The 13,655-nt window shown below is 51.7% G+C and overlaps 6 protein-coding genes across 6 annotated transcripts; 4 read left to right on the top strand and 2 right to left on the bottom strand.

The window, feature by feature from the left end:
- Positions 1 to 220: 220 nt before the first annotated feature.
- Positions 221 to 2,231, top strand: CGCA056_v001565 (uncharacterized protein; the record flags this gene model as incomplete). The annotated part of the gene is made up of 2 exons (XM_037316825.1): positions 221 to 474; positions 533 to 2,231. 2 exons carry the CDS (start codon positions 221 to 223, stop codon positions 2,229 to 2,231), a joined length of 1,953 nt encoding a protein of 650 aa, XP_037184652.1.
- A 445-nt stretch (positions 2,232 to 2,676) lies between these two features.
- On the top strand, positions 2,677 to 4,054 carry LAP1-2 (Leucine aminopeptidase 1; the record flags this gene model as incomplete). The annotated part of the gene is made up of 2 exons (XM_037316826.1): positions 2,677 to 3,061; positions 3,123 to 4,054. The coding sequence occupies 2 exons, from the start codon at positions 2,677 to 2,679 to the stop codon at positions 4,052 to 4,054; spliced, it is 1,317 nt and encodes a 438-aa protein (XP_037184651.1).
- A 1,272-nt stretch (positions 4,055 to 5,326) lies between these two features.
- Positions 5,327 to 6,238, top strand: tcmP (Tetracenomycin polyketide synthesis O-methyltransferase TcmP; the record flags this gene model as incomplete). The annotated part of the gene is made up of 1 exon (XM_037316827.1): positions 5,327 to 6,238. The coding sequence occupies one exon, from the start codon at positions 5,327 to 5,329 to the stop codon at positions 6,236 to 6,238; it is 912 nt and encodes a 303-aa protein (XP_037184650.1).
- Positions 6,239 to 6,682: 444 nt separating this feature from the next.
- mpaA (Polyprenyl transferase mapA) lies at positions 6,683 to 7,870 on the bottom strand (the record flags this gene model as incomplete). Its single annotated transcript, XM_037316828.1, has 3 exons — positions 6,683 to 7,298; positions 7,351 to 7,645; positions 7,699 to 7,870. The coding sequence occupies 3 exons, from the start codon at positions 7,868 to 7,870 to the stop codon at positions 6,683 to 6,685; spliced, it is 1,083 nt and encodes a 360-aa protein (XP_037184659.1).
- Positions 7,871 to 9,424: 1,554 nt separating this feature from the next.
- Positions 9,425 to 10,306, bottom strand: CGCA056_v001569 (Core trichothecene cluster (CTC) protein 15; the record flags this gene model as incomplete). Its single annotated transcript, XM_037316829.1, has 1 exon — positions 9,425 to 10,306. One exon carries the CDS (start codon positions 10,304 to 10,306, stop codon positions 9,425 to 9,427), a length of 882 nt encoding a protein of 293 aa, XP_037184658.1.
- A 2,158-nt stretch (positions 10,307 to 12,464) lies between these two features.
- On the top strand, positions 12,465 to 13,118 carry CGCA056_v001570 (uncharacterized protein; the record flags this gene model as incomplete). The annotated part of the gene is made up of 1 exon (XM_037316830.1): positions 12,465 to 13,118. The coding sequence occupies one exon, from the start codon at positions 12,465 to 12,467 to the stop codon at positions 13,116 to 13,118; it is 654 nt and encodes a 217-aa protein (XP_037185724.1).
- Positions 13,119 to 13,655: the final 537 nt, after the last annotated feature.

Here is a 13,655-nt window from a genome sequence, read left to right on the forward strand (position 1 = left end):
GATGCATGTGCTGAGAACCACAGCGATGCAAGCTTGCGCATGCAAGACAATGCATGAAGGCCCGAATGACTTAAATATCGTACGATGAATGCGAATGAATCCCATCGGAGTAGCTGTGTGGAAGAAAACGTCGTAATCATGCCTCCTGGTCGCGATTTAAATACACCTGCAGGCAATAGTAGGTCATTGAGACACAATTTACCCAAAGACATCAAGAGCTATGGCCCCAAAAAAGAAATCTAGGAAAGTGGACAGGGCCGAACTTCATGTCGACTTCATTGCCCTAGAAGAAGCCCCAGTATTTGCAGAGAACGAGCCCATGCCTATCCTGGAAGAGGTAGCGCCTCTCGATGACGAGTCGGCGCCTCTCGAAGACGAGCCGATACCTCTCGAAGAAGAGCCGATGCCTCTCAAAGAAGAGCCGATACCTTTCGAAGAAGAGCTGTCACCTCTTGAAGAAGAGTTGATGCTATCGTAGGTGTTACTTTTACTCAACGAGTCGCTAAAGAACATGATCTGAACTTGGTTTTAGGCCGTACGCGAGCACAAGCTGCTACGTCTACTTCAAGAACAACATACCATTCGTTGTCCCGCGCGAGCTATTGCTTCATGCAGGCAACATTCTATCGGTGTCACCTATTTTGCCTGGCGATGGACCCAACCACATACGTATGGAAGAGGTCCCAGACGACGCAGGTCATGTGCTGGTTCATTATGTTTATACTGGGACTTGGCAGATCCTTCGACAGAGACATACACAGCAACAGCCCACCGCATTCTCTGATTCCAACATCGGCGTTACCAAGTCTGACTTTGAGACTAGCGTTCATGTCTACTGCGCTGCTAGGGCCTATGGTCTCTCAAACTTGGTGGAATTGGCCAAGGGGCAGGTGCAGCGACTAGCCAGTCACTTGACGCCGCTGAACGTTCTCCTCTCGGCCTCTGAGGCATGCCAGCTCCTAGCCGAGGACGATCTTTGGTTTAGAGGCTTCCTGCAGCGACTCCTAAGACTGATGTTCAACAACTCGAAGGATCTTGAAGAATCGTTGTTTCTGGGATGTATCGGACAGGACACTGTCTATTCGAAATTTCTGATGAGAAGCCTGTTTAGATTGTGCTGTCAGAACTGCCGCGTCCTGCCAGCTGCCGTCGGAGTCCCGTCCGCTTTTGAGGCCGACGAAACCCAGTCAAATGCCTTTCAAACAGAAGGAGACATGCCTGAAGAGCATGATTCTATCTTTCTGCCGGAGGCTGGGCCATCAGCAGAGGAGACGAAGGTAGCCGAGACGCCTCCATCAGATGATTGGACTGTGGCCGAAGAACCCAAGCCTGAAGAGTTTGCCGAGCGGGCGGAGTCATCGGGAAAATGTACCGAAACCGAAGTGACTGACCCGGGTGGCTTTGTCCCCGTATCTCCGCCAGAGGCCTGCCCACAAAAGGAGTCTAGCTTGACTGAACCTACAAAGAAGTCTAAGAAAGATAAGAAGAAGCAAAAAAAAGCAAAACTCTTGAAGAGGAATGAAAGTGTCCTGACGGAAAACATGGTGAAGCTCGGGTCGGAGCCGGGAACGAGGCCGGGGCCAGAGACCAGGTATGAAGCAGAGACGGCAATTGCGCCGGTGGAAGAGGGGGGATATTGGGGGTCTAGATCCGTGAAGGAAAATGAAAAAGACGGCTTGGCCTCCCCAATCCTACAGGCAGAATCAGTGGAAGAGCCGGGACTTCGGCCAGCATTGGATGACGAGACAGGAGTTGACGAAACTTCCTGGGAACGTTTCATCAAGAAAATAGATAAGAACAGTGGGGAGGTGATAGCACCGGAGCCTGAGCCGGAGCCGAAGCTAGAAGTTGCACCAGCGGTCGAGGAAGGCCCTTGTGGTGAGCCGCGGAAGCCTGAAAAGAAGAAGGAGAAGGCAATCGAAGTAAGCAAGAAGAAGAAAAAGAAGGCAGGCCTAGTTCCGGACGCCTCAAAGCCAGAGTCTGGCACAGAAGTCGACGCGGAAACCACAACTGTGAGGGCCGAAGACCCTTGGGGCTGGGGGATTCCGCTGCCGAAGAAGAAGTCGACTGCTGGACAGGTAATCATGCCTGAACTGGACTGTCCCGACAGGGTCACTCATATACTCGACGGCGGCTGGACTGAATGCTCTACCTGTCGCGAACAAGTTGGCAACATATCGGGGGAGTATCAGGCTACCCAAGCCAAGGAAGGTGACCGGCTATTGTTTTGAGGAAATAAGATGGGTTTTCATGGTCATTATCAAGGAAACAGAGTCATTTAGCAACAAGTCATTCATTTCCAGAGTCTTTGGAAATTTGTGTGAATCATTTGAAAACGAACTTCTCTTGCCGTTCACTTGTGGCGCCCTCGGACTGAAGAACTGAAGAATGCGTCAACTGACTATTGTTGCTGGAGCAACGCACATTGGGAGCTCTGACACAAAAAAGGGACCTTTGCTACCCCTGCAATCGATCCTTATCAGCACTCGATTGCATCATCGCCGCTGTGCCGTTCGTTTCTCAGCGACCTTCCGAGCCTGGTCACTCGTACCAATTACACGCAACGGTGGATGCGCTTATCGCTGATATGAGGCACCAAGCGCCATCTCTCTTCATAAACCCTTGCCAAGCTCCATCTCTCCTCCACACATCCACAACCGCAACCCAACAGCCGCCATGCGCTACTCTCTGTCTACCAAGCTACTGCTCCTTCTGGGCTCTTCGCAGCTCGCGCTGAGCGCCTCCGATGACCAGTTTGTTATCGCGCCTGCCAGCAAAGATGCTGCGACCTCGTTCCGAATCCACGATGCCGATGAGTCAGTTCTCGCCGCGTTGAAGGCGCACCCCGATCCCGTCGATGCCCTGCTGTCCCTCCAACCTGAGAAGGCGGACAAGCTCGCCGAGCGCAGGTTGCTCCACGTCTTTGGCGAGAAGGAGCCGCAATGGATGACGGAGGGGGACAAGCTTCGTCTGCGTCGCAAGGGCAAGAAGTTCCGCGACATCACGAACCATCAGGACCTCTATGCGGAGGACTCCGTCGGCGCGTGGTCCGGCAAGGCCAGTAAGTGCTAGATCAACCCTTATCGACTTAAAAGACAACCAGCTGACGGGTTCTCGTCCAGACCTTCCCAAGATCACCCATCAACGATTGATCAAGCCCCTGTTCCCCAAGGTTAACCAGAACGAGATGCACGACGTCCTCGCCCACATGACGAGCTACTACAACAGATACTTCGACGGTCCGACTGGCGAGGAAAGCTCCCAGTGGCTGCACGATCATATCGCTGAGATTATCGCGCAATCTCCGTACCATACCCATATCTCCCTCGAGTACTTCACCCACAACTTCGTGCAGTCCTCCATCATTGCGCGCTTCGAGCCCAAGGTCCGCGACTTCTCCAAGCCCCTGACCATTATCGGCGCCCACCAAGACTCCGCCAACTACCTCTTCCCTCTTCTCCCTGCTCCCGGTGCCGACGATGATTGCTCCGGCACGGTCAGCATCCTCGAGGCCTTCCGCGTCCTTGCCCTGAGCGGCTACATTCCCCAGGAGGGACCCGTAGAGTTCCACTGGTATGCCGCTGAGGAAGGCGGTCTGCTCGGTAGCCAGGATATCGCCGCATACAAGAAGAAGGAGGGCGCGAACATTGGTGCTATGATGGAGTTTGACATGACCGCCTTCATCGCGCGGAACGCCACCGAGTCGATTGGATTCATCAAGACTGATGCGGACGCGCCTCTGACGAAGTGGGCTGTGGAATTGAGCACCGAGTACATCAACATTACCACCAGTGTGTACGAGTTGATGCCCGGTGCTGGATCAGACTACATGTCCTACACCAAGCTGGGCTTCCCTGCCACGTTTGCCTCCGAGGGCAACCCCGTTGCTGGTGGTTTCCCTGGCGAGTTCGACCCCTATGTCCACACCAGCAAGGACCGGATGGACATTGATGACGAGTTCGGCGTATTTTCTATTGACCACATGGCGAGGTTCTCCGAGCTGGCTATTGCTTTTGCTATTGAGCAGGCTGGTTGGGATAACAAGTGGAGGTAAGGAGCAATCCAAGTTGTCGAAAGATTGAACCCAATCGACTGCAGGGTTATCATGGTATTATCAAGCACTTCCGGTGCTGGTTGGCGAGAGCGGGATCACTGGTGTAAATGATTCTAGTTCCCTTTGAATACGTGAAAGTCAATATTACTAGGTACATGGACTCAGTGCTACATCGTAAACGTACGGACCACCTGGTTTAAACTAATAAACTGACAAGTTCGCCCTGACCATCTTAACTATTTTCCACGAGGACTACAGCCAGCGCTGAATGCCTCCAGATCAGCGTCTTTGACCTGCATGGGCATTTGGCAGTCTGGGCGTCATCTGAAACCCGAAGAACGTAATTCTTAGTGGACCATCCATCTCAAGTCAGCGTAGATGCGTACCTCGTTGCATCTTCACCGAGCAGTTGCTTTCGAGCGCCTTTGGCATTTTCAAACGCAAAGAGGGACTTAGACGTTTCTGTGTGGTGCATCTCAACATGAAGCCTGCGCTGATACGTATTGGGTCTGCTCGTGTAACACGGAGCCATGAAAACAAAACGAAAGTCTCTGATGTTCCAGCTTGCTTCACAAGCCAACGCATGAGAGCCGCTGACAGCTCGCAGTGGTTCTGAGATACGAATACGCTCGTAAAATTGCTCTCGGCCGATGGCAGGCCCCCGTTCATCCACCCTGACAGCTCGTTACCATGACTCAATTAGGTTGTAGGCAGCGACGATAAGCTAAGGATGTAGCTGACCTTACCTCAGCATACCGCGTCTGTGCCGCCCTCATGTGATATCATGAGTTCATGTATCGAAGCTTCAGAAGTCAATTCATGCACGGGGCAGAAGCTTCCATGCCGCCGCTGCAGCGCATCCCGACTGCCGGAGTCCTTAGGGAACCCAGTTCTGCCCGTACCCGAACCCCGCTGAGACTGGCGAGAACGAGCGGTCGTGTTTGTCGCATTGTTCTCCATCCGATTTGGCCATGCGTCTCATGGTCGCGAGCTGTAGTGGCTTCCACCGGGAAAGCAGGGATGAGATAACTTTCATCGGCGCCGGAGTTTCAAAGGAAAGTGAACGTTTTCGAAGACACGAGCCACGTCCTGCCACGCATACGTCGTCCGTACGCCGGCCGGGTTGTGGTCATATGCCGAGGCACATGCCGTTTCTAATGTCAAGCCGCCTCCCCACGGGCTTTATGAAGCAGTCAGTGTCAACAGACAAAAGGCAGTTAATTCCATCGCATTTCCAGCTCTGAGCTACAATCACACTCTCAAGCTATCACGATGTCCACGGCTGTTACAACAACTGCTCTGAGCAAAGGCAAGGTGAAGTTGTCAGGTGCGCAGGAAACTCTCCTGCTCACCCTCTTCGCCCGCGCCAAGGATGCCGAGTCTGCGTCGCCGATTCTGAATGACCAGTACGCCCTAGAGATCGTCAACCAGATCAAGGAACAGGGCTATGACTTCAACCGAACATCCATGGGATTCACAAGAATCCCAACGTTCTCCGCACCGGTAGCTATGCGCGGTCGCATGCTAGACATTTGCACTGAGAGGTTTCTTCGAAGAAATCCGGGTCCTGCAACGGTGATCCACTTGGCATGCGGGATGGACTCGAGATGCCATCGCGTGCAGTGGCAGGGAGAGGGAAGGGTGTGGATCGACGCGGATAAGGAGGATGTCATCGAGCTACGGCGCCAAGTTTTGAATGACCCGGAACCAGTCAAAGGGGCTGAGTATCGCTTGATCCACCCAAACATTCACAGCGACACTTGGCTACGCGAGGCCAAGATTCCTGTCGACCGGCCAGTTTTGATCCTTTTCGAAGGTCTTACTCCGTACCTCACGAACGACGAGATGATTGGGCTGGTCCGGCGCATTGTGAACTACTTCCGTTCTCATGGCGCCCATGGCGAGCTTCGTTTCGATGCCGTCGGCTCGATTACGTACTACGCGATGAACTACATCTTCAAGACCCCGTTCAAGACAATGGGAACGCGATTCTACTATTACCTTGACGACCCGAGATCCCTCACGCAGAAGATTCCGGGACTTAGGTACAAAGACTCCATATTCCTGATGCCTGACCTGTTTAGGTACGGCATCTTGGGGCTCGTCCTCGGATTTTTCACATGGATCATCGACCTCTTTGGAATATCCGGCCGTCTCGGCGGTGGATATGGTTATGAGTTCTAGAGTGTGGCTAAGTAGGCCTTTCTGATTAATCTTGTCTTCGGGTCAATCATTCGTAGTATGAAAGTTCGGGGATTGGGTCGGTCTAGCTTGCGTGCGATATGGTGGATTGTGTATGTATAGAATCTAATATACTTGCCTGATGCTGCAAAAATCACCTCCATGTACTGAATATCATATCCTTGTAGGGCAGAAGTTGACGAAGATATCATCACCGAAAGCGGGATTCAGACGTTGCTTTAACTCCGTAACGCTCTCGTATATTGCTACTCCCGGCCACCTAATCATGAATCATTGCCGGTCACTGTACTGTGCCTGCCTTTTGTTCCTGACGTGCCATGCAGGCACTCGAGTCGGGTTTGCTATCCTCGACTATGGCAGACTGATATCATCGAAAACATTCATCGCTAGACTTGGCAGTCTCTGGTATCATTTCGCAGCAAACAATCAAGCAGACGCATTGTTATATACAAAACCATCGAGGTTAAAAGCAGAGCGTGTGGTATCAACGTCTTTCAGGAGCACCTCGACAGCGCATGCCACGATTGTCCAGACTCCGAGGACGAAGTTGCTCTTGTGTACTCCGCCTCCGGTCGCAGGCCATCTAGGATCGAATTGGGACAGCTGTTTGAAGAAGGTCACGGTCCAGACTCCCATCCAGCTGGTCCAGAGCCACCATGATCGGAACTGGATCAGGTACAAGGGCAGGCAAATCAGAATCGGGCCGACGAGGGCGACAAGAAATCGGTGAAAGTTCCGTCCGCCGACCGTGTAAAACGAGTTGATTCGCATCTTTTGGTCATCGACGATGTCCTGGTAGCTGTATGCGGTATTCAGGTAGATGATCCAGAAGAAAACCATCGTGCAAAGCGGGAAGCACTGGCTGACGGTGAAGTCAAAAGGTTGCTGCCGACCGTAGATGGCTGAACGTCCCATCACGGCAGGCCAGGCGATGGTGAAGCCAAGTATGTATTGCGGGTAGATGCGAAGGCGGCGGGCATTCGGTCGCTTTCCGTAAGGATAAAGAATAGAGGCGATGATGACGGGTATCATGTGCTTCCACCTGTACTGAAGTTAGCAACAGACATCCGGCTGTATGCAGGTACAAGCCATACACATCCTTCCCATCAAGCATCTTGTGAACCAAAGACAAAGCCATCAGCAGCTGCAGCACCATCCACAGCATGGCATCGGTCACGGTGACCTTCTCGGCCGCTAGTGGGCGATCCTTCGTCCGAGCGACCTTTGCGTCGATTTCACGGTCGACGTAGTCGTTCCAGACCATTCCCGCACCGCAAAACAGGTAGGCCGAAAAGAAACATAACGCAGTCTGCCGGAAGACGAAAGCGGGTTGAATGTTCGAATGGGGGTTGGATAGCTCGGTTGCTCCAGCTAGCAAAGCGGACCACACTGTCTCTGCTCAGTCGTGCTGGTTTGAAAACGTCGGCTTTACGGAAACATACCTCCTGCGAACGTGGTGAAGAGGGGCGTGTACTTGTTGTACCGAGAGAGAACCACGAGGTTCCAGAACAAAGTGACTTGCGTAGGCCTTGGCGGGCCGTAGTTGATCTCCTGAAGCTTCTTTGCATCCAGAGCAATCTTACAAAGCTTGACGGCGTCTGATATGGTATCCATGATCATGTAATAATGATAAGTGGACGACAATGATAGAACGCGTAGATTTCACAGCAGAATCATCGAAGCGGGCGAAGGATAAAAAGAATTCTGGATTCCTTCTCCGCCTTTAATTTCAAGAATGCCACCCCCTCTCTGCAGTCCAATCCGAGGCGCGCTCGCCTTGATATTCGCGGCGACAGCGGCATGCTCCGCGCGTTCATCTGGGCCGTTTCAGATGTGACGTCGGTTGGCCCGTTGAGTTTGTGATTGCATGGACTCTGCCTTACGACACATGCTGACGTGCGCTGGTTGCTACTTTGCCGTGTCTGGGATTTGCCTACAAGCATCTTAGCACCGTCCGTGGGTTCACGACAACCTCCCACAGCTGAATGGTGCCCGGGGTCGATGGTGGCCCAATAACCACAACAGACATTTATGCCCTAAATTCAAAAAGCCAGATGTGCTTTTAGGACGTTCCAGCTCTTCTCCCTTTTTCATGTAAAAATTTTGGAAAGCTGCAGGAGGCTTTGGAGTTGGACTTTGGTGGCCTTCGCAGGACTCACTTACCGAGCGCTTCGTGATCTGAACCCCAGGAATCCGTCCATCATAACGATCGATAGCGTCTCGGTTACTATTTGTGGATATTCTAGAAATCTCTAAGTGGGATCCAAGCCGAAGGGATCTATGCTCTATCGCAGATCGGGAACTAGCGGTGCACATCAGTCTTTAATTCCTCGGCTCCACGCCCACGTCACTCGCAAACCAGCAGCATCCCAGTTGAAGTTTAAACTTGGCACTCTAGCTGGCCCAACTCCGCCTCACCTCTACGTGGCGGCCCGTGAAGTGGTCTCAAGTGCCGCGGACCCCGCCTCCGGTCAATTTGAGGCTGCTGAACAAACGGCTCAATTTTGTTAGGGCGTTCCTGACGAAGGTCTAGTTATTGGCGGAGACTGATCGTGTGAACCAGTGGATCGTGCAAAGAGTCCCGCTGCAGAAACCAACAGTTTGGGAGAAAATCTCCTGACTTCACCTTGAGTTTCATTGGTGCGGGAGTCTGATGAGAACGGCGCTGCACCCACCTAGTGGGTGTGTTGAACTATGGCCACTCACTTTCCAAGAATGCCTCGATACGAAGAACAGTTTTCAACTCTGATCCGAGGCCAATGTTATACTGCAAAAAGATATTTTGATCGTAAAATTCCTTTAAAACTAGGATTTAAACGTAAACGACGTGATGTCAATACCTCTGTACGTCTGCCTAGGGGAGACTGGTTCAGGCTCGCCACGTTATTGTACCGTTAAGGAGCTATCTCAGACATACAACTGCGGTGGGCATCTAGTACATGTGGTCAGGGCCGGCCAGGCATGTATATGCTTAGGTTGTTTGGATTTTACCCCATCAATGACACTCGGCGTTTTCCTAGGCTCCCATCTTCATGTGCGGTGCACCTGTGAATAAGGTATCCAGCCAGGAAGGCCCTTCTTATGAATTGAGCGGTGGAGAGTAGAGGACATTCAAACATTTCTTGCATCTTGGTCGCATTCACCATAGTGCTAAACAGTAGGTACGTCTCATTTTGCTTTGGCTTTACACTGGAGTTTGATTGCTTGGTCGTTTTCGAGGCGATTCCACATCTCTTGTTGCTTCTTTGCCTTAGCAACCAGCGTTCTCTGCTGCGGAAGAGGCAAATGAGCAAGAGCCAATCGATCTCCTTGCTTCATTGTTGCCAGTTGCTTGTCGAAAATGGCATTTCTCTTCTCAGACACAACCAGATTTTTGGTTTTTTCATTATTGACAACCAAAGCCGTGGCATCGCTCAGGCTATCAGGCCGCTTTCCTTCTTCCAAAAGAGAGAAGCTGTCGGTTTCTCCTCCCGACTTCAAATCTCGGTGATCACGAATTTTCTTCGTCTTTCGATGGGATATCGTCTTCCCCGAAGGCAAGCGCCTTGTTTCGTCTTCCGCGTGAACAAAGCACGCGCGTCCGGAATCACCAAAGCGGTCGTCATCTGAATTGGTATTAGATTCAAAGTCATAAAAGTCTTTGAATTCGGAGTTCTCCTTTTCGACGTCGATTTTGCAGTGTCCCTTGCCAGTCATATGCTGTTGTGCGGCCTGTGGAGTATTCCGGATAGATCCACAATAGAGACATTCGGTGTACTCGTAGATCACAAGGTGGAGGTACTTGAATAATATCTCGAGGTCGACTATCAAACTCTCAGGATAGGGAATGATCATGCCGTGTCGCTTTCGCATATGATCAAGGTTTTTGTCCAGGTCTTCACTGTGACAATTGCAGAAAAGACATTGAGTAGGATCGAAAGCATCAACTGAGACGTCGCTCTCATCTGATAATTCCGAGTCTTGCTCATCTGGGTCTCCTATGTTGAGATTTGACAGCTCCTCATCTAGTGATGACGACTCGACGCCGACCTCCTCGCCTTCCGACGCCATGGTGGAACGAGAGATTCTGACGAAGTCGTTCTGGACAAATAAGAATTGAGTTCCTGACTGCGACATAAATATGGATGGCGTAAGAATGGATGTGCTCACGCAATTGATTGTGATGGGATGTTGCGGGCAATTTGGGTAAGCAAGAGAGGAATTTGGAGAGCAAGTACACGTTGGTGCGAGGGCATACCGAGGAGCATGACTTTAAAGGGCGGCACAATGGCAGGCGGCAATAGAAAGACCACCATTTGAGAAGTCCAGACTCCGCTCTGGTCCAAGTCACTGCTTACCTTCCTATTCGCGTAAGCTGCCGTGGCATCCGCGACATGCAGGCGCGAGAGCATGCGGGCCAATTGACAGGGATACGATCCAAACCAACAAGATCACATAAGTTCCGTTAATTTCCAAGCTAAACCATTTTGATACGTGCATCTTTCTTGGAATGTTGGATGGACTCTTAGAACAATGTGACTACTTAGAAGGTTTGTGTCACTGCTTCAAAGCCGTACAACTCCGAATTAGAGGAGTCTCGACCACAATCTCGCTTCGCTATTCACTGGCAGATATCTTGTTATGAACTGTAGTTGTCATTGCGCTAGACTATCGGTTTGCTTTCGACTCTAGTTCAAGTTTGTATGGATAACCTCCACCGCCACGGCGCGAATGCCCTTCTTTTCAACCAGACCTCCAAGAGCATGCAAATGTCTTGCCTGTTGCCGTTCCCCGAGATACTGACCCTGCTCAAGCTTTGGTCACTCCGGTTCTAGTGTTTTCATTAGTTCTTGGCTTAAGTACCTGACAGAAGATCAATGCCTACCTTTAAGACTTACGCCCACTTAGCAGGATACACCTGGACAGTGGCATCGGTCTCCTCACGAGCCCACTTGGCAGGGTAAACCTGAGGAGTGGCATCGGTCTCTTCGCGAGCCCACTTGGCAGGGTAAACCTGAGGAGTGGCATCGGTCTCTTCGCGAGCCCACTTGGCAGGGTAAACCTGAGGAGTGGCATCGGTCTCTTCGCGAGCCCACTTGGCAGGGTAAACCTGAGGAGTGGCATCCGTCTCCTCGCGAGCCCACTTAGCGGGATAGACCTGGGGAGTGGCATCGGTCTCCTCGCGAGCCCACTTAGCAGGATAGACCTGGGGAGTGGCATCGGTCTCCTCGCGAGCCCACTTAGCAGGATAGACCTGGGGAGTGGCATCAGAGCCTTCGGCAGCAACCTTGTTGGATTCGATGAAAGGCAGCGCTGTGACAACAGCCACCAGAGAGAGGACCGAGATGATTTGAGTCTTCATTTTGTCTCTTGCGATGAGAAAAAAGGTGAGATGCGGGTCTGAGATTCTAAACAAAGATGGCTGGATGGTCAAGTGCTGGGTAATGAGATGAACTGATTGCTTTGATGACCAAAAGTCCTGACGAGAGGAAGGCATTGAGGTTTATATACCTGTTCGGATGTCGCCAGGTGAATAGAATATAACGTTCATATACATGATTTGGCGCTCACAAGGCCGATAGCATCTCAGGATTTCGGCCAAATGCGTAGCCGCGGCTCCCGCCGGCGAGTTTGAACAACTCGTCATGTCTGTGCCGCATCACGACTTTCCTTACATTGTTCCCATTGGACCGAGACTCCGTGATAGCATCGGGTCTGTGTAACTGCGAAGCGGCTCCAAGACCGACGGCGATGGGCGCTTGAAACTCCGAGGACATCTGGGCAGGGTCCCTGCAGAACTGACTGCACGCTGGCGGCCGACCAGGATGGCTCACAAGAAGTTCCAACGATGTTCCAGCCATTTCACATCCTTGTTAAGGAGAAAATGCATCCTATTTCTTGGCAGCGTTAGTGGTATTTCACCATGTCAGCTTTTGAATATCCGACGTGCTACGGAAGTTCTTTTGGATGTCACCACATTGATGAGGCACAGCAGAGACTGCGAATTCAGGGAGAAAGGAACCCCGACGCAAATGACTCAAATTGAATGCAAGTTACATGCTGCGTCGATTCCAATAGAATGTTTCGTCTGAACCCCTTCTTTGTTGTCCTCCGCAAGTTCAAGCACCTGTTCTCAAGGGCTGTCAAAGAAACCCTCCTCACAATGCATTTTTCACTCTTTGAAAGCAAGAAGACCAACTACTCATCTTTAACAAGCACGGCAGAAGAAATGTCACCTAGCTGCAATGGAGGTGATTCGGAGGTGCCAGAGCCGCCAGCAACGCATCATACAACAGCACTTACCTCTTCTCGCACTCTCATCTGCCATGCCCTCTTGACCATTCTGGGTCTTTCTGGCGTGGCATATTTCACCAGCTCGCAAAATTCAGGCCCTCGGCCACCACAGCCCATTAGTTGTCAATGCGGCTCATCTGTTTCAGAAGCCCTCGATCTTGGGTGCAAGTACGACACTCTCTCAGTTTCTTGGCTTCCGGACCATTGCCGGGAAGACGAGCTGGTGGCCGAGTTTGATCGCGCCGGTCCGAATGGCAGTTGGCCCTACTACGCAGACAAAAATGCAACTATTCCCATCACCATTGAGACCATCTCTCGTCTCGCCGACCTGCCGCATGAACAGGCAATTTTCTACACATCAACAGGGTGGCATATTGCTCACTGCGCCTTTTACTGGCGCAAGGAGTTCAGGATGAGGGCTAGGGGTCTTGGGACGGAAAGCCGGTACGACAAGGAAAGCCATATTGAGCACTGCTACGAGATTTTCATGTCAGAAGATGCGCTTCACGAAGTTAACGTAGCCTCTCCAGTCTGGATAGGTGGGGATGGACAAGGCAAGCTACACAGCTCCCATCATCACGACGCTTGAAATGTAGTAAAGTTTAGCTAGAGGTAACAATTAAGGCGCAAAACTCATGGTGATAACCCGATAGTCTATGATTGGCCCTACCCTTTCTTCCGCTGTCGGCGATCCTTGGTGCATGCATGTAGACACAGACAAAAAACCGACCATAAAGTTACCGGGACCCTTTCCATCGGCCCGGACCCGCCCTTGCGCCCCGGCCCATCGACTCTTGTTGGACCCCTGCCAAGCGCCAACACCTCGCTTACATCCCAGCGAGTTGCTGCGGCATGCCTCGGCGCATCTTACCCTATATGGTTTCAGCTTGGAAGCCTTTTCCGAACGCGGAATCAGATAGCTTTTGATCGAAAGAATGTTATGTTGGTGTAAGGCACAGATACCAACAGCCCAGGTAGAGATACCATGATCCAGCCGAGAGACTTGCTGACGCAGCCGACCAACGGTTCCTCTGCGGTTTTGCAGACCAAAGAGGCAGTTCAGTTGGGCTTGGCGGCCTGAAAAAAGGGGACTTTGGTGTTGATTCTGCTTTGGTACCTGTGCCGC

The sequence above is a fragment of the Colletotrichum aenigma genome (genome assembly GCF_013390185.1).
Source record: "Colletotrichum aenigma strain Cg56 chromosome Unknown KSG_Cg56_contig01, whole genome shotgun sequence".
In the NCBI taxonomy this organism is placed as follows: domain Eukaryota; kingdom Fungi; phylum Ascomycota; class Sordariomycetes; order Glomerellales; family Glomerellaceae; genus Colletotrichum; species Colletotrichum aenigma.